Below are 22,121 nucleotides of genomic sequence, written 5' to 3'. Positions count from 1 at the left end.
CGATTTAAGACTTCCCTCATAATACGACCTTAATTTTTCCGATTTGTTGTTGATAATGTGGGCCAATTAACCCCCGTTTTAAAACTGTCTCCCTTTTAAGACCTTTTTGTTTGTTTGTTTGTTTGCTTAACGCCCAGCCGACCACGAAGGGCCATATCAGGGCGGAGCTGCTTTGACATATAACGTGCGCCACACACAAGACAGAAGTCGCAGCACAGGCTTCATGTCTCACCCAGTCACATTATTCTGACACCGGACCAACCAGTCCCAGCACTAACCCCATAATGCCAGACGCCAGGCGGAGCAGCCACTAGATTGCCAATTTTAAAGTCTTAGGTTCGAACCCACGACATCCCGATCACGGGGCGGACGCCTTACCACTAGGCCAACCGTGCCGGTGCCTTTTAAGACCTAATTTTCTCAGATTATCGAAGGTTTTAAAAGAGGGCGGGGGGGGGGGGGGGGTGTCCACTGTACAAGAAGAGTCATTGGCCACCAGCTCCAAACCCACACCTGCACAAAAATACAAACCTGCGCGTGTGTGAGTGCGTTCAGTTATCCTCCATATCTTTTTTTTCTCTCTCAGTTTCATGCATATATATATATATCACGACCACACACGCGATGTGTATGTTGACGCGTCAAAAAGGGGGCCAGGGAAGAGTGTTTATACACCCAGACCTTGCTTGCTTTTGTTTGCCGAAAAGTGTTTGTTGGTGGGGGTCCCCGTTTGTTGTTGCATCCTCACTGTTCCCCCCTAAGAGGATACTCAACATGCACACGGGGAGGCTGATGAGCTTCAATCTGTGGCTTTCACTGAACTGAACATGCATGGTGCTTCAGGGTGCGGCAGCCGAGCTCCATTCTGTTCTAAGTAAAGAAGTAAACAAGTCGCGTAAAGCAAAATTACTACATTTAGTCAATCTGTCGAACTCACAGAATGAAATTGAACACACTGCATTAAGCGGCGTGAAAAACGTACAGTTATTGACAAGCCAGAGTAGCGCAGTAGCGATTGCGCTTCAATGGAAAGCTCGCTTTTCTGTATTCTTTTTAACTTTATGAGCTTCCGTTTAATCTAACCATGACATATGTATATGTTTTTGGAATCAGGAAATGATAAAGAATAAAATGAAATTATTTTTTGATCGATTGCACAAATGTTAATTTTATTGAAAATTTTGAAATTTTTAATGACCAAATTAATTCATTAATTATTAAGCTTCCAAGCAGAAATGCAATCCAATAAGTCCGGGCTTTGTCGAAGATTTCCTGTACAAAATGTCAATTAATTCGATTAAAAAATAGGGGCGTCACTAAATGTAAAAAGAAAAGGGAAAATAGCTCCTGAATATGCACATGGTGGGTGGTCGTGATATATGCATAAGAAAAAACAAGTCGCGTAAGGCGAAATTACTACATTTAGTCAAGCTGTGGAACTCACAGAATGAAACTGAACGTAGTCCGCCGCTAGTGCAAAAGGCAGTGAAAGTGACGAGCCTGTTTGGCGCGGTAGCGATTGCGCTGTGCTTTACTGTACCGCTCTTCGTTTTAACTTTCTGAGCGTGTTTTTAATCCAAACATATCATATCTATATGTTTTTGGAATCAGGAACCGACAAGGAATAAGATGAAATAGTTTTTAAAACGATTTCGGAAATTTAATTTTGATCATAATTTTTATATTTTTAATTTTCAGAGCTTGTTTGTAATCCAAATATAACATATGTATATGTTTTTGGAATCAGAAAATGACGAAAAATAAGATGAAATTGTTTTTGGATCGTTTAATAAAAAATAATTTTAATTAGAAGTTTCCGATTTTTAATGACCAAACTCACTCATTAGTTTTTAAGCCATCAAGCTGAAATGCAATACCAAATCCCGGCCTTCGTCGAAGATTGCTTTGCCAAAATTTCAATCAATTTAATTGAAAAATGAGGGTGTGACAGTGCTGCCTCAACTTTTACAAAAAGCCGGATATGACGTCATCAAAGGTATTTATCGAAAAAATGAAAAAAAGTCCGGGGATATCATACCCAGGAACTCTCATGTCAAATTTCATAAAGATCGGTCCAGTAGTTTAGTCTGAATCGCTCTACACACACACACACACAGACAGACAGACAGACACACACACACACACACACACACACACACACACACACACACATACACCACGACCCTCGTCTCGATTCCCCCCTCTATGTTAAAACATTTAGTCAAAACTTGACTAAATGTAAAAAGATGCACACGCGCAGGTTTTGTATTTTATTGCAGATGTGGGTTTGAAGCTGGTGGCCCATGACTCTACATGTACTTCAAATTACTGCGCACAATGGTGTTAGGGCTAAGGAAGCCTTACTGCTGGAGTTTCTCTCTCTTTCTTGTCGTGAATTACAGTAATAAAATAAAATTAAAAAATGTAAAATACAAAAAGGAGAAAAAAAAGGTTCTCAGGTGGGGAAACAATATTGTTCAGTCTCACTGTTTGCGGCTAGTCGCTATTAGGAAGTAGAAATCTCCTCAACATGCACACGGGTAAAGAAGCTCTATATAGGCTACAGAAATCCATCCAGTCGATCGAGCTACGCTTTCGCCGCCTCAACTTACGGGGCGACACAACCAAAATAATGATGGGTGCTGGCCGATTACACAGATTTGTTTTACCCTACGCACCCACCCCCACCCCCCCCCCCCCCCCCACCCCCCGCCACACACACACACACAGTCACTTTCCCTCCACCTCCTTTCCCTCTACTCTCTCCTCTCCGTCTGCTTTTCTCATTGTCTCTCCCCCCCCCTCCCCCCCATTGATACGATGACTCCCCTCACCACCAACCCCCCAACCTCAAAGTCTGGTAGTCACGGTAGTTTCCTTGCTGTTTACTATAGACTCTTTCCAGACTTTGCTGATTCTCTTCTTGCCCCCCCCCCCCCCCTCTCCCCCTCTCCCCCCCCCCCCCCCCCCACCCCCCTGATCAGTCTCATCGGCACACTCCCGGTTGACCGTATTTCGTTTCTCCGTATCTCGTTTCTCCCTTTCCTATTTCACCGTATGCATTCACTGGAACGTACTAATAGTGCCGTTTGACCGTATAGAGTACTCGCTCATGTTTGTTTGTTTTTCATTTGCAAATGCCGATCACAGACACACACTTTGAAAAAAACTAGTAGCGTAAAAACACTTTTCTCCCTTTCGTTAATTAGCAGGTGTAACGCACACACACACATGCACACACGCACACACATACAATGTGTTTGTCAAAAGCAATATAAAGTTACGTATTCTCGTCTATGCCATGCTAGGCAATGTCTCACACATAAATTAAAACAGAAATGTTCAAATGAAAACGAAAAACATAAAAGTTGTTCTGAAATTATACTGTACTCCGAACAGCAGTCGAGACCGAGTGAGATACGTAGGCGTTCGATTACCCCATGCTCACAACGGACTCGGATGAACGGGCATCGATATAACTTTTGAGATATATTGTTCCTGCATCTAGCTTTTGTTTCAAACGTTGACGTCGCTTTGATGCGTCCACGTATCTATCTTCTTTTGCGCGGCTGTGGTGAAAGCAGACGGTCAAACGACAATTTCCAATATGGTCAAACAGCGCTTCGGATACCGTCACGGTTAAATGGACGGCGGCGGGCGGGGATGTAGCTCAGTCGGTAGCGCGCTGGATTTGTATCCAGTTGGGCGCTGTCAGCGTGAGTTCGTCCCCACGTTCGGCGAGAGATTTATTTCTCAGAGTCAACTTTGTGTGCAGACTCTCCCCGGTGTCCGAACACCCCCGTGTGTACACGCAAGCACAAGACCAAGTGCGCACGAAAAAGATCCTGTAATCCATGTCAGAGTTCGGTGGGTTATAGAAACACGAAAATACCCAGCATGCTTCCTCCGAAAACGGCGTATGGCTGCCTAAATGGCGGGGTAAAAAACGGTCATACACGTAAAATTCTACTCGTGCAAAAAAAACCACGAGTGTACGTGGGAGTTTCAACCCACGAACGCAGAAGAAGAAATGGACGGCGGCTACATCGCCATCAATCCACCCACCCACTTCTTTTAACAAACAAGCAAACAAAAAATCTCCTCCACCCAAACCAGTCTGATGATCATTTAGCAGGGCAGGCCCGAGGGAAAAAAATATAACAAATAGTTGAGGTTGGGTAGGGGTGTGAGGTGGGGGAGGGATTGGGGGGGGGGGGGGGCGGTTAAGCAATACACGACCACCCATGGAGTAGAGACTAATCACTTTTGTTTCGTTGCCACCACCACACAAAGCTGTAAATGTGTCAGAAACAAAAATCGGTGAGTAGTGCTTGCCATGTAAATAGTGATTCTCCGACCGCGCCACCCACCGCGGTTGGCGCGGGAATCTGCATTCGTTTTTCTTTTTCTTTTTCTTTTTTATTTTATTGATGGCCGCAGGAGCGGTCATCTATTGGAATGCATTCGGAGTGGTGACATGTTACCAAGTTTCAAGTTTTTATTTGTCCATAACCCCTGGGGGCATTTTGAACAATAAATACAATCAATACAATCATGATATATGCTAATATAATAAATAAATAAAAATTAAAAAGATTATGAAAAACTGTTACAGATTCTATTAATAAAGTTCAAAATATTCTTTAGCCATTTCTTTTTGTTAGTTCTCACGAGATCAGTTACAGTTCTCTCTCTCTCTCTCTCTCTCTCTCTCTGTAGGCTATGTATGTCTTCAGTTTGTCTGTGTCTCCCTCTGAGTCTCTCCGCTTCTGTCTTTCTATGTCTGTCTCTGTCTATGTGTGTGTGTGTGTGTGTCTCTCTCTCTCTCTCTCTCTCTCTCTCTCTCTCTCTCTCATCCGACTCCTGGCACACAGGTCAAAGCAGAGGTTAACTTGAGTGCACGTGTACTTAGCAGGAGCCGGGGGTGATTCGGGTCAGAAGTGGGGTAAAGCACTTTGGTCTTCAGTCAGTCTTTGGGTTATAGCTTTCAGTGGAGAAGATGCCAACATGAAATTGCACTATGCTCTACTATTGTCCTTGTCTATCGGACACGAAGAAGGGAAGCTACCATCGCCCCAGGCCATATATTACTCTTTGTTTCCTGAGCCTGGACCATTGAGACGGTTACCTCATAGATCTGTTCATTCTTTAGTTTGTCGGTGTCAAAAGTTATACCCCCATTCCACACTGACAACCGTTCTTTGTCCCGTTCCTGTACCAACCAAGGAATGCTGCCACAACAATGGAACGCTGCGCAAACGGCCGTGTTTTTGGGCATCTTTTAGCAGCGTCTGACCATAGTGGCAGCCGTCCTTGGTCGGTAAGGGAACGGGACCTAGAACGGATGTGTGGAATGCGGGTATGACAACTCAGTGTGTGAGAGCGCTACCGTTGCGTTACCGTTGTTTTAAGTTCCTTTAACGATCCAAGCGTTCCGTTACCGATGGGTTGATGTTCCATTACCGTTCATTCTGATCGGGAGGGGAACGGCTAAAAATTTGAACATGCAGCCCAAACTCAGCCGTCCCTACCGACCCTCCCGTTCAAAGCAGTTCCGTTAACGATCAGTTACGTTCATTGCGGTTCTGTCCCGATCCCTCCCGTGCCCGCACCGTTCCTTGGTCAGTCGGTACGGGAACGGGACCTAGAACGGCTGTGTGGAAAGGGGGTGTAAGACTCGACCACTTGGCTTATGGTGGAGACAGCTGAAACTGAAGATCTCTGGATATAATTGAAGAGGAGTAGTCTTCCTTTTAGAAAATGTGTACTCTGCCTTGCAGATTATAAATTTGTGCTGTCGGGGCTGGGTAAAGGGAGTGGAGAGTAAGGGGGTGGGGGTGGGTAAGCGAGGGGTAAGAGAGACGAAAGAGAAAACGGGACAGGGAAAAGTCACTGCCTGAAGTATTCAATAAAGCCAAAACAAACAAAAAAGAAATTACCACATATGCAGGTTTTCAATTCATATTTTTGCAAAGTATCTGCACAAGCATGTGTGCCTCTGTGAGTATGTTCGTGGCTGCTTTCATGGGGTGCCTGTATCCTCAGGAATTTGAGGATTTCTTATATCTCTCTTTTTCTGACACCGTTGATTTAACGTCATTTTTACAGGACAGTTTTTTTCCTTTCAGTTATAAGTTGTAGTAGTTTGACCTTATTGTTTTAGGACAAGTAGAGCTCGTTCACCAGTAGCAAAGACTCACTTAGTCCGTCAGTGTCAGTGCCTGAGTGTGTGTGATGGGGGGGGGGGGGGGGGGGGGGGCTCTCCCGTGACCGGCCACCTGCAATGTACGGACAGGCCACGGTTTGCACTGGCCCAAGGGTGTCCGTTCATGAGACTCGAGGGACTGCTGTAACAGCAAAACTAGTGTGAAACATAAGTAATCAATTTATCCACTTGACTATATTCACAACAGGGACCTATCACTCTTCTTTGCATGTTTTTATGCCAACGGATTTTCAAATACTCTGCAACAGATGTAACCCAAATTCAACATGTGCCCGTACAATACCGCTTCTTTAATGAAAACATTGCTTCGGCCATGTTGATTTTAATCAACCAATTTTCTTGTTTTATACTGTTTGATCCGATTGCTGGGAAATTCGGGTCGCTTCCTCAGTCCCAGTAGCGGAAACACGGCTAGCAGCACTGAAAAGAGTCGCGCTACGGCAAGGTTCAATTGTATGCGTGCCAGGTGTAACCAGCCGCCTGCATTTCTGGCAGAATGACAGAGGTCTTTAACGCGCCATGTCTATGACACGGGGTTAGGACATGGATACCGTCTAGTCTCTGAGCAACAAAATAGAGTTGACCGGTGTCCGTCCCGGTCTTCATTGGAACCTGTGACCCGAGGATCACAAGAGCAGTGCACTACCCCTCCCACACAACTGACGTACAGTGATATCTCAAACCCCTCTTATTCATTGCGGAGAGAGACAGGGGGGTGGGGGCAGAGGGGATACTGGCCAGTTTATGTCCAAATTGTTTTCAGTTTTATACTGTTGACAGTTTTGAATATGTTAAAATATCAATAGTAGTAGTTGTTGTCATCGTCGTCATCTCAGTCCTTTTATTCTACTTTTTTTTTCTTCAGTTTCTCCTTTTAAAACAATCCCGTGCGACTTGTTTCTTCTTCTCTAAGATGGTGGGAAGTAGAATAACAATGAATTGGTCTTCTCTTATTAAAATAAAATAGATGACACTTTTAGAGGGGGGGAGGGGGGACAGAAAGTGTGTACGTGTATATATATATGTGCATGTGTATGTGTGAATTTGTTTTCAATCCAAACAAAATCAAGTGCTTGGTAATAAACGGCTGTATAAAATGGCATGATCTTCTGGGAGGTAAAAAACCTGTCCAGTTTTTCTTTCAAAGTTTTTTCTTCAGTCTGCTTTTACATGGCGATTCCCATTGGTTCTTAGGCACTGTGATCATCAATGATTTCTTCCTTCCCTGTTTCTCGTAAATATGTTCGACTTGTAGCTTCAGTGACCAAATTCAGTGCATTTGAATCGATGTCTATCAGTGTTGTTGTCTGGTTTTTTGGGTTTTTTTTTTGCAGCAGTTGGCCAAGAGTTGCTAAATTTGCCACAAATTACATGCAAGATATTGCAGCTTATAAACAAACATACTTTTCAGTAGCATCAATGTCCAGTATAGTTCATACAGAGTTTGCCAAGAATCAACATGACAACTCTCAATGTCGCTCAGCATTTGTTACAGTGTACTGCCACATTTGCATGCAAGTGTGTGCATTCCTTCTCCTAATTCTAAGTCTTTGAAGCATCCATTGTTTCCTTAGGGAGTTGCTTGGCCTGGTTACCTTACAGTACACTGATGCACACACCTCTAAGGTGCCGCCAGTCCATGATAGGCTGTGCAGTGCTTAAAGGACTAGTTGGGTGAGGTATGTGTGTCACACTTTTTCCTGACTGCTTCACTAAGCATTGCACTTACAAGTACATGTAATAATAAAATTAAACTATAGACTTTTAGCCCAGACTTTCAAGTTGTACTACAACTCTCCTTCATGAAATCAGTTACCAAAGATAACAGTAGTTTTAGTAGTTTGTTAGCTTTTGTAACCAAAGATGCTAATTCTGGTGTTGAATGTAGCTTCTGGGGAGTACAACTTCAATGCTCAAAACTTCAGGAAACGAAATACAGATCACACACACACTTTCTCTCTCTCTCTTTCAAATCATACCATCCTTCATGATTCATCACAAACAATGCAAAATACATTATAACAGTCAATAGCAACAAAACTTCTTCTTCTTCTTCTGCGTTCGATGTTGGTACAGCAACAAAACAAATCCACACATTTTCCTTTCATGTTATCTAATCTTTAATTGCAACACTGATTCAATGGAAAGTTCACTCATATGCACATTCTCGGTAAGCTTCGCTTCAACAACAAAGCCACCGTTTCAGAACTACAGTACTCTCCCACCATGTCAGGCTGAAACAAGAACAAAATCAGTGTTCTTGCCGTGGTGCATCATCTCAGAAAATGCTGCAATTCAAAAGTGTCACTACTTGCCTTACAGGGTGCAATTTTGAGTATCTATACAAAATCTTGACTTCAGACCCTACTGGTTTTTAACCTTTGCTCCCTTCAACGTGTCTCTCTGATTTTTATACTCATAATATGTATGTTAACACAAATGATGTGCTAACAGTAGAAGGGACTTATTCTTTATTACTACACAAGTGAGGAGAAAAAGACCAGTCATGTGTAATCGCATCTGAAAATCCTACACAAGATTAACAAAACATTAAAAATTCACATTTAGTACAAATTCTGGGAAAACGAAAGCACACAAAAATACATCAATAATAATCATAATGTATATCTTCCCTAGGACAACAGATTGCTGTGAACAGTCTTTTCAAGAACCACATCACCAAAAACATAACAAAAGCCAGAACAAGAATACGATCAAGCACATACATTATGTTACACCCAACCAGTCATACTGTGCTGTGCACTTTTTTTCGAACACTCTGTTCAACCTACAGCCCCCTCCCCTGTGCCCTTTTCTGCCAGTCAGCAAGAAAAAAAAAAGAAACAAAGAGTGAAACAGCAGAGCACATTTCAATCAGTCTCTTCAGTCATCACAGTGTGTAACAGTGGACACACACACGGCCAAGTGGCAGTCACAACGTTCAGGTTGGTTTTGTTTTTCTACGTCTAACTGTAGAGATCATCGTCTCCATCCTCACCACCAAAGTTGCCGCCCTCCGTTCCGCCCTGGCTGGGACCTTGACCTGTGGTGCCAGCCTGACCTGGGAACCTGCAAAACAAACACACCCACAATGAAACATTAAACTTGATGCTCAATGCCGACAGATGTAAAACCTATACATGTGTTTTTTGTGTGTGGAAAAGATGCATCAAACAATTCCCTGCCTCTCTTTGAAAGGCAACACAAAAAACTATTCTTTACAAAATGGCTGGAACGTGACAGGCGACCTGGCAAAAAAAAGTATGCTTACCCACTTGCAGCACATTTAAACTGTTCGTAATGGCACCATCAAACTAAAACAATGTCTGCACTGTCATCCCAGTGTGGCATGCATAAACAGGGGCACAGACATGTAAATAAAAACATGGCAGAGAGGTCGGCAGGGAATGTCAGCTTATTGCTGCGGCCACTTTGGGAAAAGTGTGCCTGGAAAGCTGAGGTCTGACAAATAAACAGAACAGCTAAAGGGAGCTAAACACCGCAATGCCAGTAAACTGGAGCAGCCCCCTGACACTTATGACCTCCCTTGCCATGGTGTACAAACAAAGTGAGTGCACCCACTTTCCTTGGCATTTTGGTGATATGGACATTTACATCAGTCACAAATGTGTCTACAAGGCTTATATGCACAAGTGCATGGGAATCAAAGGCTAACTTGCTTTCCTCCAAACTTTTCAGGCTGCTCTGTTGAAAACTAAAACTAAGCAATTACACTTATGTTCCAAACATAATCAACTCGGTGACTGCTTAAGATAAGTGCCATTTTTGTTGAAAAAAGTCCTGGGCAATGTATACTAGCCACTGAAAAAGACAGCAAAGAAAAGGGCGATTCCAAAGCAACACATTCTATTCTCACCTGAAGTTTCCTCCAAATCCACGGCTCTGTTGCAGTGTCTGGGCGAACATCTCGTACTTGCGGATGTCGTTGTCGCTGACGGAGCGACGAGCGAACTTCATGGCCTCCTCAAAGTGGGCACGAGAAATCTCTGGTACTGGGTCGTAGTCTTCCGTTTCCTGCACAGAAGTCTTTGTTTGTATCATTATGTCTTTTGTTCAGAAATGATGAAATTCAGAAATGACATTCTTACTTTTGATTTCATTCTCAACGAGGTGATGCAAACTTTTGATTTCATTCTCAACGAAGTGATGCAAAAACTTGCCATAGATTCTTCAAGGTAATCACAAAATTGTGTTAGTTTAAGCTTTTCTGGAAAAGATTTGGTACATTCAACTAAGCATTATTTTGATGCTACACTGTCACAGAAAAGCTGACCGATATACTGTCTACCAGATGCTCTTTAGGTACACAGCATTAGATCGGTCTACTGTCTATTAACATAGCATCTTTTCAACAGTTACAAACCACCATCCTCACACTTTTCAGGTCTTCCATGACCACAAATATACAAATATCCTCATCAGCCTGACTCACCATGTCAGCATCTGGGTTCTGTGCACGCTCCCGCTCGAAACGGATCTCGGCCTCAATGGCCATCCTGATGGCCAGCTTACAGGCCCGCTGGCAGATCTCCGTCAGATCAGCACCACTGAAACCGTGCGTCACCTTGGCCAGGTACTCCACATCAACATCCTGCAAATACACACAAGATAATACCAATCTGTGGGTGGAAGGTCAACTCTCAACTGACAGGGTTCATGACTTAGCGCACTGTTCTTCCTCACTAGTCTGGGCCGCCTCACAGTTGAGGAATGAACAGAAATTCAAACACCTTCTCTCTGAATCAACATTACATGTGCAGGCTTATTTATATCATACATGTCCCATGTTGATGGACACTGTGTTTACTGAGATTGTAGCAGGTCCTGAGACCATAGACTCACTTGAAAGAGTAGGCTCGGTAGCCAATACAATGGACACACAGACAGACTGACTGACAGACAGAAAAGATCTTGCAGCTTCAAAAAATTTTAAAAAAAAAACGCTTCAGAAAAGTTTATGAGAGCAGAACTTACCTTGGCAACAGGGGACTTGCGGAGGTTAGCCTTGAGGATGGCAATGCGAGACTTGTCGTCTGGCAGAGGAATGTAGATAAGCTGATCCAGACGTCCGGGACGCAAGATGGCAGGGTCAATGATGTCAGGTCTGAAACATAGATTGTTTTGAGCATCTTTTATGTTACCGTCTTTACATTAACCCTGGACGATAACGACGACATGCCAGCAACGCAAAAGACCCCTCATGACCCCAAAGCTGAAGCTTTAAAGTTTCATTGTCTTTCATTCGTCAACCAAGACATTTCTGTCATGCTGCAATACAATTTGAGTAAAACAATTCATTGTGGCAAAATGTCTGTTAAATCCATTTCTTTATTGCCCTTCTCATTTGACTGTAACAATCTACCCTGAACAGCAGCCCAAAGAAGCTACACTAGGGCTATTACCAACCTGTTGGTGGCACCGATGATGAAGACATTTTTCTTGGCGCTCATGCCGTCCATCTCAGTCAGGAGCTGGTTGATAACACGGTCAGCCGCGCCACCTGTGGCAAAAAAACAACAACCACGCACCAAATTGTATTGCAAACCATCAATGTAGCAGGTGTTTTTCACGCTTAACTTTTTAAAGCTACAAGTAGGTACAAGTATTCGGGGACCGGGTAGCTCAGTTGGCAGAGCACTACACTTTTAATCCTAGGGTCATGGGTTTGAATCCGGGCCAGAATGGATACGGGTCAACTTTATTTGCCGACTCAGAGCTACTAGCTTTTCACTGGGAGGAAGTGACCCGAATTTCCCAGCAATGGGATAATAGAGTAAATAAATTGGAAATTGAAATGTTGCCTGCCATTCCTAAAATATATACAAACAACAGAAGAACTTTCTTGTACAACTCAAAAGCTGTAGTGGACAGTACAAAATTTACTCCTAATATTTCTTGAGAAGTAGATGGGTGGCAGCATACAAGCTCACACAGATGATAAAAAGTAATTTCTTCCAAACTGCAAGTTGAACTAGCAAGAGACCTGAACCATCTTACTATTCAAAGATTGTAGCAGGTAGTCTAAGCAAACAAAACCTGTGCACATTATGCATACAGTGCTGAGAGAAGGGGTTAAAAGAAGGACGAGATAAGAAGAGAGAACTTACCACCATCTCCCACATTGCCTCCTCTGGCCTTGGCTATGGAATCCAACTCATCAAAGAACAACACACAGGGTGCCGCAGATCTTGCCTGCGCAACAAAGAGAGCACTCAACAATCACACACAGTTGCTGGACACTGACAGTTCTACCAACATTGAACTCAATGGAAAATTATCATCTACATTCCAGAACAGAAAAGGTACATATGCAACAAGCTAACCTGTAACCAACCAAAGCTGGCTCGTGCACACACACACACAAGAGTCTGTTTGCAAGATTTTACAATCATCATCTTTGTATTACCCATCCTAGCTTCTCTTCCAGCTAATCACAGACCCCTGACAGTACAGCACGTAGAGAACTGAAGGAGGCTGCCTCAAAGAAGAAAGAAAGCAAACCCACCTTGTCAAAGATGTCTCTGACATTGGCCTCCGACTCTCCAAACCACATGGTGAGGAGCTCAGGGCCCTTGATGGAGATGAAGTTGGCTTGACACTCATTGGCAATGGCTTTGGCCAGCAGGGTTTTACCACAGCCAGGGGGGCCGTAGAACAGCACACCCTTGGACGGCGTCATGCCGAACTTGAGGAACTTCTCGGGGTGCTCCACTGGGTACTGGAAAAGAGATAAAGATAATACATATCAGATGTGATGAAATGGAGATTATTCTCTGTGGTACAAAGTTGTTGATACCTCACTTAACTTTTTCTCTGTCAGAAAACCTTCCCTCTGTACACTGTGTAAACTGTAATGAACAAGACATGTTACAAAAGCAACGTTGGTGTGTGAGTATGCATCACTCTGTGAGTATGCATCACTCTGATAAGATATGGAAGAGGCACAAAACACATCTATATGCCAAGTGTTTTCCTATTAGGAAACCATGATCTTGCCATATCAGCAGAGAAAGAAAGTTAAAAACAAGAACACAAACTATCATAAAATATACACACCTGCACCAACTCCTGCAGTTCCCTCTTGACATTCTCCAAACCTCCAACATCCTCCCATGAGACGTTGGGCACCTCCACTGATGTCTCACGCAGAGCGCTGGGGTTGCTCTTACCAAGAGCCCACTGAAAACCAACAAAAACATTGGAAAGCTTGCAAACAACATTTTATGTCCGACCTGTGGAATTAGAATCAAGTGACTTTTCACAAGAAAGCTGACCCCTCAACCAAACTAAGATGAACTTAAAATGATTTTTTTTTTCATGATTATCTTTGCACATACTGTGGACAATCTGATAAGCTTTGCAGTAGTTGTCTCTTTCGTTATGTATATCTTTGCTTCAGCATCAGTTATGACCCAGTAGTTTTTGTGTGTGTGTATTTACTCATTTAAAAGTTATACACATCCTCAGGTGAACAACAAGAGAATCAACATAACAATGCATGTCACTATTAACATGTTCTTTGAAAAGAAACATAACAGACTACATTGCGTGAGGTCATTTACTCACGCGGAAGTTGTCCATGGAGACAGCCAGTGAGTCCAGCACCTCAGCGTCGATGGTGTCGTCCTCTAAGTCGATGAGGTCCATCTTCTCTCGGATCTGCTGCAAGGCGGCCTCTGAACACAGAGCTGCCAGATCAGCTCCCACGTGACCGTGTGTCTCAGCGGCAACCTGCACAAGTAGAGAAGAGGCGTAAGAATTTAAACCCCATTAGTCTTATCTGCAGTTTACATGAAACTTCATCTGCCTACATTTACATAGCAAGTAACAGACCTTTTTTTTTTAGGGTTGTATTTGCAGACAGTATATTCTGCATGCACTCCCGACCCTGAAGAATAGGATGAACCACTAATTAGATTCATTCAACTAATTAGCATAGTAACATAGTATTTTTTTTTAGATAAATCCCTGCAAGTGTACGTAAGTTACAAGACAGTGACTTTGTAAAGTAACAAGAAGAGCAAACGCTCGATCGAGTCACTTTCGCAGTTCTGAATATTATATGAGGCATCAGATGGACAGGAAGAAATTGCTATTCACAACACAATGAGTCACGTTCACATAAAATTTGAGCCCGGTCACTTTTATAGTTTCCGAGAAAAGCCCAACGTTAAGTTGTGTGTTGCCGAACAGAAAAGGCTAGTTATCTCCCTTGTTTTTCTGATAACGTTCGTAAAAGGCTACAGATGTAAATACTTTGATGTAAAGAATAATCCTACAAAGTTTCAATCACATCCGATGAACTTTGTCAAAGATATAAAATGTCTAATTTTTCCTTTGACGCTGACCTGTGACCTTGAAAAAGGTCAAAGGTCAACGAAACCATCGTTAAAGTGTAGAGGTCATTGGAGGTCACGACTAAACAAAATATGAGCCCGATCGCTTTGATAGTTTCCGAGAAAAGTCCAACGTTAAGGTGGTGTCTACCGACGGCCGGACGGCTGGCCGGCCGGACAGACTAACACTGACTGATTACATAGAGTCACTTTTTCTCAAGTGACTCAAAAATCACAGAAAAACTCGCGCCTTAAAATGTATCTGTTTAAAATTATTCAAGGACACTGACCCGCTCAAGGTCAACATCATCTCCCAGCTTCATGTTCTTGGTGTGGATGCGCATGATCTCCAGACGACCTGTGGCATCAGGGATGCCAATGTCCACCTCACGGTCAAATCGACCTGTCAGACAAAACCAAAACAATGAATATATACCGTGGACATTGTAAAACAACAAAAATGCAGTTTAATGGGCACAAGAGCACACAGGCAAGTCAGGAACAGAAAAACAGTCCAGTAGAGAGAAAATCTCGGAAGAAATTCCTTCTCATATCAGTCCTAACTTAATACAGTTAAAACAAAACAAATGCCCGAGGTTTGAGAAACCTATGCACTCTAAGCTTTATATTGAATGCTACTTGATACAATCCTGTTAAGAAATTCCATCAAACCTACCTAGCGTGTGTCAGGTACCAGGTTTCTCAGATTTTCTTTTATCTTCAAGCTTGCATTGATCTAAGCCCACCCTGACAGAAATTGCAAGACACCAAACACATGTTCACCGACCCACAATACACAAGCTTCTGCAAAACACACACAAAAGCAAAACAAATGTACTGACCAAAGCGACGCAGGGCTGCGTCTATGCTGTTGGGTCTGTTTGTGGCTGCCATGACGATGACGTGAGATCGCTGCTTCAGACCGTCCATCAGCGTTAGCAGCTGGGACACGATACGACGCTCTACCTCTCCATGGGTCTAAAAAACAAATATAAAATGTTCAAGACTTACAGAAAGCGAATATTTTCCTGACATTTTCACTCTTTGAAAATCAACTTTTTAAGAAATTTTTCTTAATTAAGTCTCAATGTGGAAATTACATGCAATGTTGACAAGCTTGCAACCCTCTATTACCCTAGTCATCATGACAATCTGTTGTTACAGATAATAAAAAAGCAGGGCAAACAAATTAACTGTCCTCTAAACTAGGACTGTAATCACAACATACCTTTTCTCTCTTGGGGGCAATGGCGTCCAGCTCATCAATGAAGATGATAGCTGGAGAATTTTTCTCCGCTTCCTCAAAAGCTTTGCGCAGGTTGCTCTCTGACTCTCCGGCTAGCTTGCTCATGATCTCCGGCCCGTTGATGAGGAAGAAAAAAGCTCCGGTCTCATTGGCAACTGCTCTGGCAATGAGTGTCTTACCCGTACCCGGGGGACCATACAGCAGGATACCACGAGGTGGCTGCACAAAAAATGAAGCAATTAATTAATCTAATTTCAGTAGCACATTCATATCCAATACCATATACAGTAAAACCTGTCAAATAAGGACACCCTTGGGACCAGACAAAAGTGTCCTTATTCTGCAGGTGTCCTTATTAGACAGGTGCAAGTAAACGCGACAAAGTCAAGTTGAGAGAGAGAGAGAGAGTACTGCACATGTACATGTACATTTATAAGAAAAACAGAAGCTGTTTAGATTAAATAGAGAAACATTTAATATTGACTGTTATAAAACAAGTTTAACAAGAGGCGAAGCCATCAAGGCTCACGTAAGAAATCGACAAACAGTAACACAAACTCAATCACTCCGTCACACATACACACACACACACACACACACACACACACAGAAAGAGCATAGGTGAAACTGTGCAAGAAAGTGAGACACTAGATCTAGATCTGTCTGTCTGCATGTAGCCTACTTACAGGACACGACTGCCAACTAGTCTCGGCGCGCTCAAAATAATAATGACCGAGACTTTCAGTACTTCCTTCGCGTGACGTCTAACCCTCTTACGTCATAATGTGACGTCAATGTAATGTGACGTCTTCAAATGTTAGAGTTTCTACCACAGACATACACACGCACAAACACACACACGCACGCACAGACAGACAAAGTTACGATCGCATAGGCTACACTTACGTGAGCCAAAAACTTGTGATAATGCATGTTTCAGCTACTAGGTACTGCCCTGCCTTTGATCTGGCCGCACACACAGATTTCCACTCTGTTAAACTCGGTCACTGACCCCGATACAGGAAGTGTTTCCTCTCTCAGATATGACAGGGGAACCACCTCTCATGGCAAAAACTGGGTCATTGACCCCTGGGAAGAAGGTCGTGTCTTTTAACAAGGCCACCCAGCTATCACAATGCCTTTGATCTGGCTGCACACACTTATTATGGACCCAAAATACGTGTCCGCGTCCGTAATGCCGAGGTGGCCGTAACGTACAGGTGTTTTACAGTGTAAAGCAGTCCGTGCCGAGACTGACTGTCCGTATTCTGCGAGTGTCCGCTAAGTCCAGTGACCGTATTTGACAGTTTTCACTGTAGTAAGTTAGAAATTCATGGAAACACACAGAAAGCACTTGGTCTGACAATACAAGAAAACATGAAACACATATTATGTAGTTCACCATGTATTTAAAAAAAAAACCTACAACACAAGAAATATGTCTTCCAGAAACAAAGCCAGCAAAATTTTGCAAGATGATGACCACTCCCCTAACCTTCTCCTAGTTGAATCCAAACCCCTCCTTCCTCCCAAACCATTGACAAAACTCTTGTTTCTTCTGACCTTGACTCCAATGGCCTTGAAGAGCTGTGGGTGTCTGAGGGGCAGTTCCACCATCTCCTTGATCATAGCCAGCTGTTTGCGGCAGCCACCGATGTCGTCATAGCCCACCTCGTTCAGTGCTTCTTCTTCTTCCTGCACAGAAATGATTGTGTACACACAAATTAACCCAGCTCATATTATTAACCATGAAGGACAACACATGCAATAAAAGTTGAGACAGCAACTAAGACGATCCACAGGTAACAAGCAGCATCTTAGATTCTTACAAGTACATTTCACGGACATACATAACTGAAGTCCCCTCACACACACTACATCTTATCCCATGTGAAATCAAAAGCAGACCCGAACGCAGTGTTACATGCCATATTCTACTTTAAATTGAAAGTTTATTGTAAGAAAAACGTTCATCATTATTTGAGCAGACTTACCTCGCGCTTGACGGGTTCACCCTCGCAGTGGATGACTGTGTCTGGCGCAACGATGCAGTGTGGTGCGGGGTCAGTCTCAATGACCTTGAACTCCACCGCTCGCATACCACCACGCACGAGGAAGATGTCTCCTTTCTTGATTGGGCGGTAGGCCTCCAAAAAGTATGGCTTGAGGTACACCTCAAAGAGGTTGCTGAAAGAGACAATTGCAAGTTATAACAGTTCCATGTTTAATCCTTAACTGAAATGTTATGGCATGTGCTACAGGGTTTCATTTATTAGTGCGCCCTGCGCCATTGGCGCATCAAATCTGAAAATGTCCCATCACTATTCCCTTCAGTGCGTCAAAGGGCGCATTGAGATTACGTACCACTGCGCCACCAAATGTACACTTTCTATAGATAACACGATGTAGCGACTAATTCTCAGATGGCATCATATTGCACCATTTTGCATCTTTGGTAAAAAAACAAAAAACACGTAAAGGCCTCGTTTGCGCGTCTTGCCTTCGACTATGCCCCATCGGAATTTGGCTGAGGGGGACAAATTTCCCATTGCCCTTTTCTCCTAGGCTAAACCCTGCGCTATATATCCTGAGCAAATAACAAACTAACCTTGACAATTCAATCAAAGCTACAGGCAGAATCAACATCACTATCCTGTTACCTAAGCAGAAGCTACCATGAGTTTTGATTGAAATCAGGACACAGACTTTGAAACTAACACTTGTACAAAACAAAACACCTGTACAATCTAAGCAGACATTCCCCTTTGGCAATACCTTCTGTGTAAGCATACAGATAAACCAATTACACCTTCCTCCTTGCTTACTTTATATGACACAAGTTCTGAAACATTCCCACAAACTGAAAACTACAATGTCTTCCTGGCTTACCCTGTGATGCCCTCAACTGTGTCATCAATGGGCAGGACATGGATTCGCTTGCCGTACTTTACATCTGGGCAGGCCTGGATGCTGCAAAAAAACACATCAGCTGTGAATTACAATGTTATGGAACAATTTTCTTTCCAAGTACATCATTAAGTACACACATTCATACTCAGTTAAAAAGCAACAACGTTTCAAATGACAAAGAAGGCTCTCAAATTTTGTTTATCAAATGACCAATTGCGTATCATCAAAGACTGCACAGTTCTCTTTCACTGTGGTTCAATCTTACAGTCTTTGTTTCCTTTGGTTTTACTAATCCTAAGATATCTGGCAAGTTAAAATAGTTGCGATGTTCTCTCTCTCTCTTCCTCTCTTTCTTGCAAACACACACACACAACTGACCTAACAACGTCACCAAGGCGAACACGAAGGTTGTTTCTGACACATCTGTTGATTCTGATTTTGTCGTCGGCTGTGGTGTCATCTGAGAGAACGATACAAACGGTCTCTCTGCGCCTCTTGCCCTTCAGGAGTACTGTGTCACCTCGGAACAGCTGCAGCTCATCCATCTTTGCCTGTAGTATATTATAGTTATACACAGTCATTATTCGCGAGTTACAAAAAAACAAAAATTATGCACATAAAGTAATTTAACACATTGTAGCCTTTGCTGCAAACACACACTTTAATTTGTTTAAAGCATCCAGCTCTTGACATTCTTAATTCAACACAATAACAAACACAAGAATCACAACAACTAACCATTTCCTGTATTGTACCAGTGAAAACACAGGAAATCAAATCCAGTCAGACATTACAATTGATGTTTTACTTGAAAGGATTCTCATAGAAATACATGTATAATGTAATCCATCCACACCTTGGCTTGTCTCACTACTTGTGGTGACAGAGGCACTGCATTTTTATAAGAGTCAGGATTCCTACTTGTATCAAAGAAATGCCGTTTTGGAAAATAGAGTGCACACACACACTCTCTTACCTGTGAAAGGGAGACAACTGAGTTGTCTTCATTGATGGCCTCTTCCACCAGCAGTCTGTTGGGCCTCTCTTTCTTCTTGAGGATGGCTGTGGCCAGATCATCTTCACTGTCAAACAGAGCATTTCACATTACACAGTGATCAGAATCATCAATTCCTTAACATCTATGTAAAGCAGAGGAGTCAAATCCTTAATCAACAATAACATTTGAAGAAGTTATCTGATTTGGGGTTAAGTTACAAAAAATATCACTGATGACAATAAAGTTTTAAGAGTTATGATCTTATTAATCTCAACAATAGTACAAGTTCTACAACTCTGTAAAGTTATAATTAATATTTTGAATGTACTCAAATCAAAACAGGAGATATAAAAATAAGCACAAAAGAAAATAAATATGATTATAAACCAGACAATTCAATTGCTGATGTTCAGCCATGAAACCGAAAGGTACCATGTTTTAAACAGATAGATTAAGTAAAAGGCATATAATGATAAATGACGGTGGAGGAGATTACATTTACAATCATATGAATTATGATCATAGAAATGTATTTGACCAAAAACAACAATTAACAAGATAATTCTAAAACAAAACAAAAAAATTATGAACATTTGATAGGAACAAATAAAGCATGCAAATACTTAGTTTAAATTCGTTTTGGAGACATCATTTTTTACTCAAAGTCAAAACCAAAAGTGAAACTGAAACTTACTAACAAAAGTAACTTACGCGTCCGTATTTGCTGCCATCCTACAATAAGTAGTAACTGTTGCTAGTCAAAATGTTGCTTGTCAAGTCAATCTACCCTTTAAATAGCCCGTGGAATACCCATTCTCGAAACTTCTTGGTAACTGATAATGCAGTTTTGGTCCCCAACCCAGTCGAACATCGACACGTTGTTTTGATGACGTCACTGACGTGTTCCGACAAAATGACAGCACATGAGTGTGGCCCCAAAAATAAACCAACACAAATGGAATCCTCCCGTAATTCATTTCATAAAAAATCAACCCAACATTTGAAATCAAAGTACAAGAAAGTAATCAGACTACATAGATCCAAAAATAAAACGTCATTTTGTTCTAATTTGTCTTGTAACACTAACAAAACCAGCAAGTCAAAAAATTGACTCTATTGAGGTACGACTACGAGGACAAAGAACGTTCTCTTTCCAATCCACTGCAGACAGCATTAGAAGCGTAAAAACAAAAAAGCTGGAAGCTAACATCCATGCATGGTATTAGTCACCACCGATCAGATTTTCTTTACGGGATATAATTTCTGAGAATTTTCACAACCGGTTTCGAAAGAATAGACTCTGAACCTCAAACGGAAACTAGAAGCACGCAAAACGACATATTTGACAATGAAAACACACGAATAGAAGATACTGTCAATATTTGTCGATCACATGAATATATCAACTTTCGATCTGAAACAGTCCAATATGAAAACACTTACTTTTGTACATCTGCCATGATGTGCTTTTGTCCGAGCAGTTGCAACGGCAATGACTCGTCCACTTTGATCAAGAAATGGTGAAACGCATTAAGTCTCGCGAGATCTTACTCCGGAAATTTTTGAGCCCACTCTTTTTCTGACGCATTAAAAATATTTTCATCGTGTTTGCCTTTTGTAAGGCAATCATTGTATGTGTGGGCACCATTAATTGACAGCTTATGGTTTATTTTGAAAAGGATTTACAGTTGTTGTTTTCCGGAAACGTCCGAAGAAAAAATCCCGTGATAGGTCTGTAACGGCACGGTCAAGTTGTTACCAAATTTTAAGTCAAATTTAGTTACTCAGTCCCACTAGAAATAAAATGAAAAATTAGGTAATATTGAACTTTAGGGTTGAAAATTCATAGCTTACAATTTAGAGGCATTTAGACTTCCAATTGTGCAGAACCTGCTCTTGTAAGCATAACATTTGAAATACTATCTTTTACAATGTCTGTTTATATATGACAAAATCTTGATTCAACCCGAAACTCAATTTCAGATAAACCATAGTTGAAACAGTGCGGGCTAAGAAAAAAATTATGGAACAAGAGACTGCAGGTGAGAAGAACTAGAACAAGATAACAATGAAAATGCCTTCTCATCAGGAGCAAACAGCAACGCGAACAATCAAAAAACTAACCGGTTTCGACAATGCGTATTCATCAGCATAACAAATTCAAAGTAAAAATAGAGTAGACAGAGAAGTGTAAAATGCTTCGGGAAATACTATTTCTGCGATCTGTTTTATTGTTGTGTGACGTCACAATTCATGTGTACCCGCCCGTGGAGGGCAAAACAGAGGCGCGTGACTGGTCCAGAGATGTGTATGACTGGTCGGACATGCTATCCGAAAACCAGCATTATCCGGTCCCTCATTTTTTGTAAACCCACCGGGTTGTGA

The 22,121-nt window shown here is 42.1% G+C and overlaps 1 protein-coding gene across 2 annotated transcripts; it reads right to left on the bottom strand.

Moving 5' to 3' along the window:
* Positions 1-8,242: 8,242 nt before the first annotated feature.
* LOC138966869 (transitional endoplasmic reticulum ATPase) lies at positions 8,243-21,332 on the bottom strand. Of its 2 annotated transcripts, XM_070339244.1 has the most exons (19): positions 21,180-21,254; positions 20,448-20,468; positions 19,716-19,821; positions 19,118-19,290; positions 18,719-18,799; positions 17,824-18,016; positions 17,393-17,524; positions 15,812-16,048; positions 15,426-15,561; positions 14,874-14,986; positions 13,814-13,978; positions 13,304-13,426; positions 12,753-12,965; positions 12,355-12,439; positions 11,654-11,747; positions 11,222-11,351; positions 10,680-10,838; positions 10,104-10,261; positions 8,243-9,295 (listed from the first exon to the last, which is right to left on the bottom strand). In XM_070339244.1, the coding sequence occupies exons 1-19, from the start codon at positions 21,194-21,196 to the stop codon at positions 9,193-9,195; spliced, it is 2,439 nt and encodes an 812-aa protein (XP_070195345.1). In that variant the 5' UTR covers positions 21,197-21,254; the 3' UTR covers positions 8,243-9,192. The 2 variants fall into 2 exon arrangements, with proteins under 2 accessions (XP_070195345.1, XP_070195346.1); XM_070339245.1 differs by lacking the exon at positions 20,448-20,468 and having other exon boundaries at positions 21,180-21,332.
* Positions 21,333-22,121: the final 789 nt, after the last annotated feature.

Source organism: Littorina saxatilis, linkage group LG5 (assembly GCF_037325665.1).
Source record: "Littorina saxatilis isolate snail1 linkage group LG5, US_GU_Lsax_2.0, whole genome shotgun sequence".
Lineage (NCBI taxonomy): Eukaryota > Metazoa > Mollusca > Gastropoda > Littorinimorpha > Littorinidae > Littorina > Littorina saxatilis.
The sequence above is the reverse complement of the archived record's forward strand: the minus strand, read 5'-3'. Positions and strand labels throughout refer to the sequence as shown.

What these genes read in the sequence shown, in the direction of transcription:
- LOC138966869 (XM_070339244.1), bottom strand. An exon ending in ATGGCAGCAAATACGGACGC is followed by an intron (nt 19,822 to 20,447) that starts GTAAGTTACTTT and finishes TCTGTTTGACAG; the next exon opens with TGAAGATGATCTGGCCACAG. An exon ending in AGAACCCAGATGCTGACATG is followed by an intron (nt 10,262 to 10,679) that starts GTGAGTCAGGCT and finishes ACTTCTGTGCAG; the next exon opens with GAAACGGAAGACTACGACCC.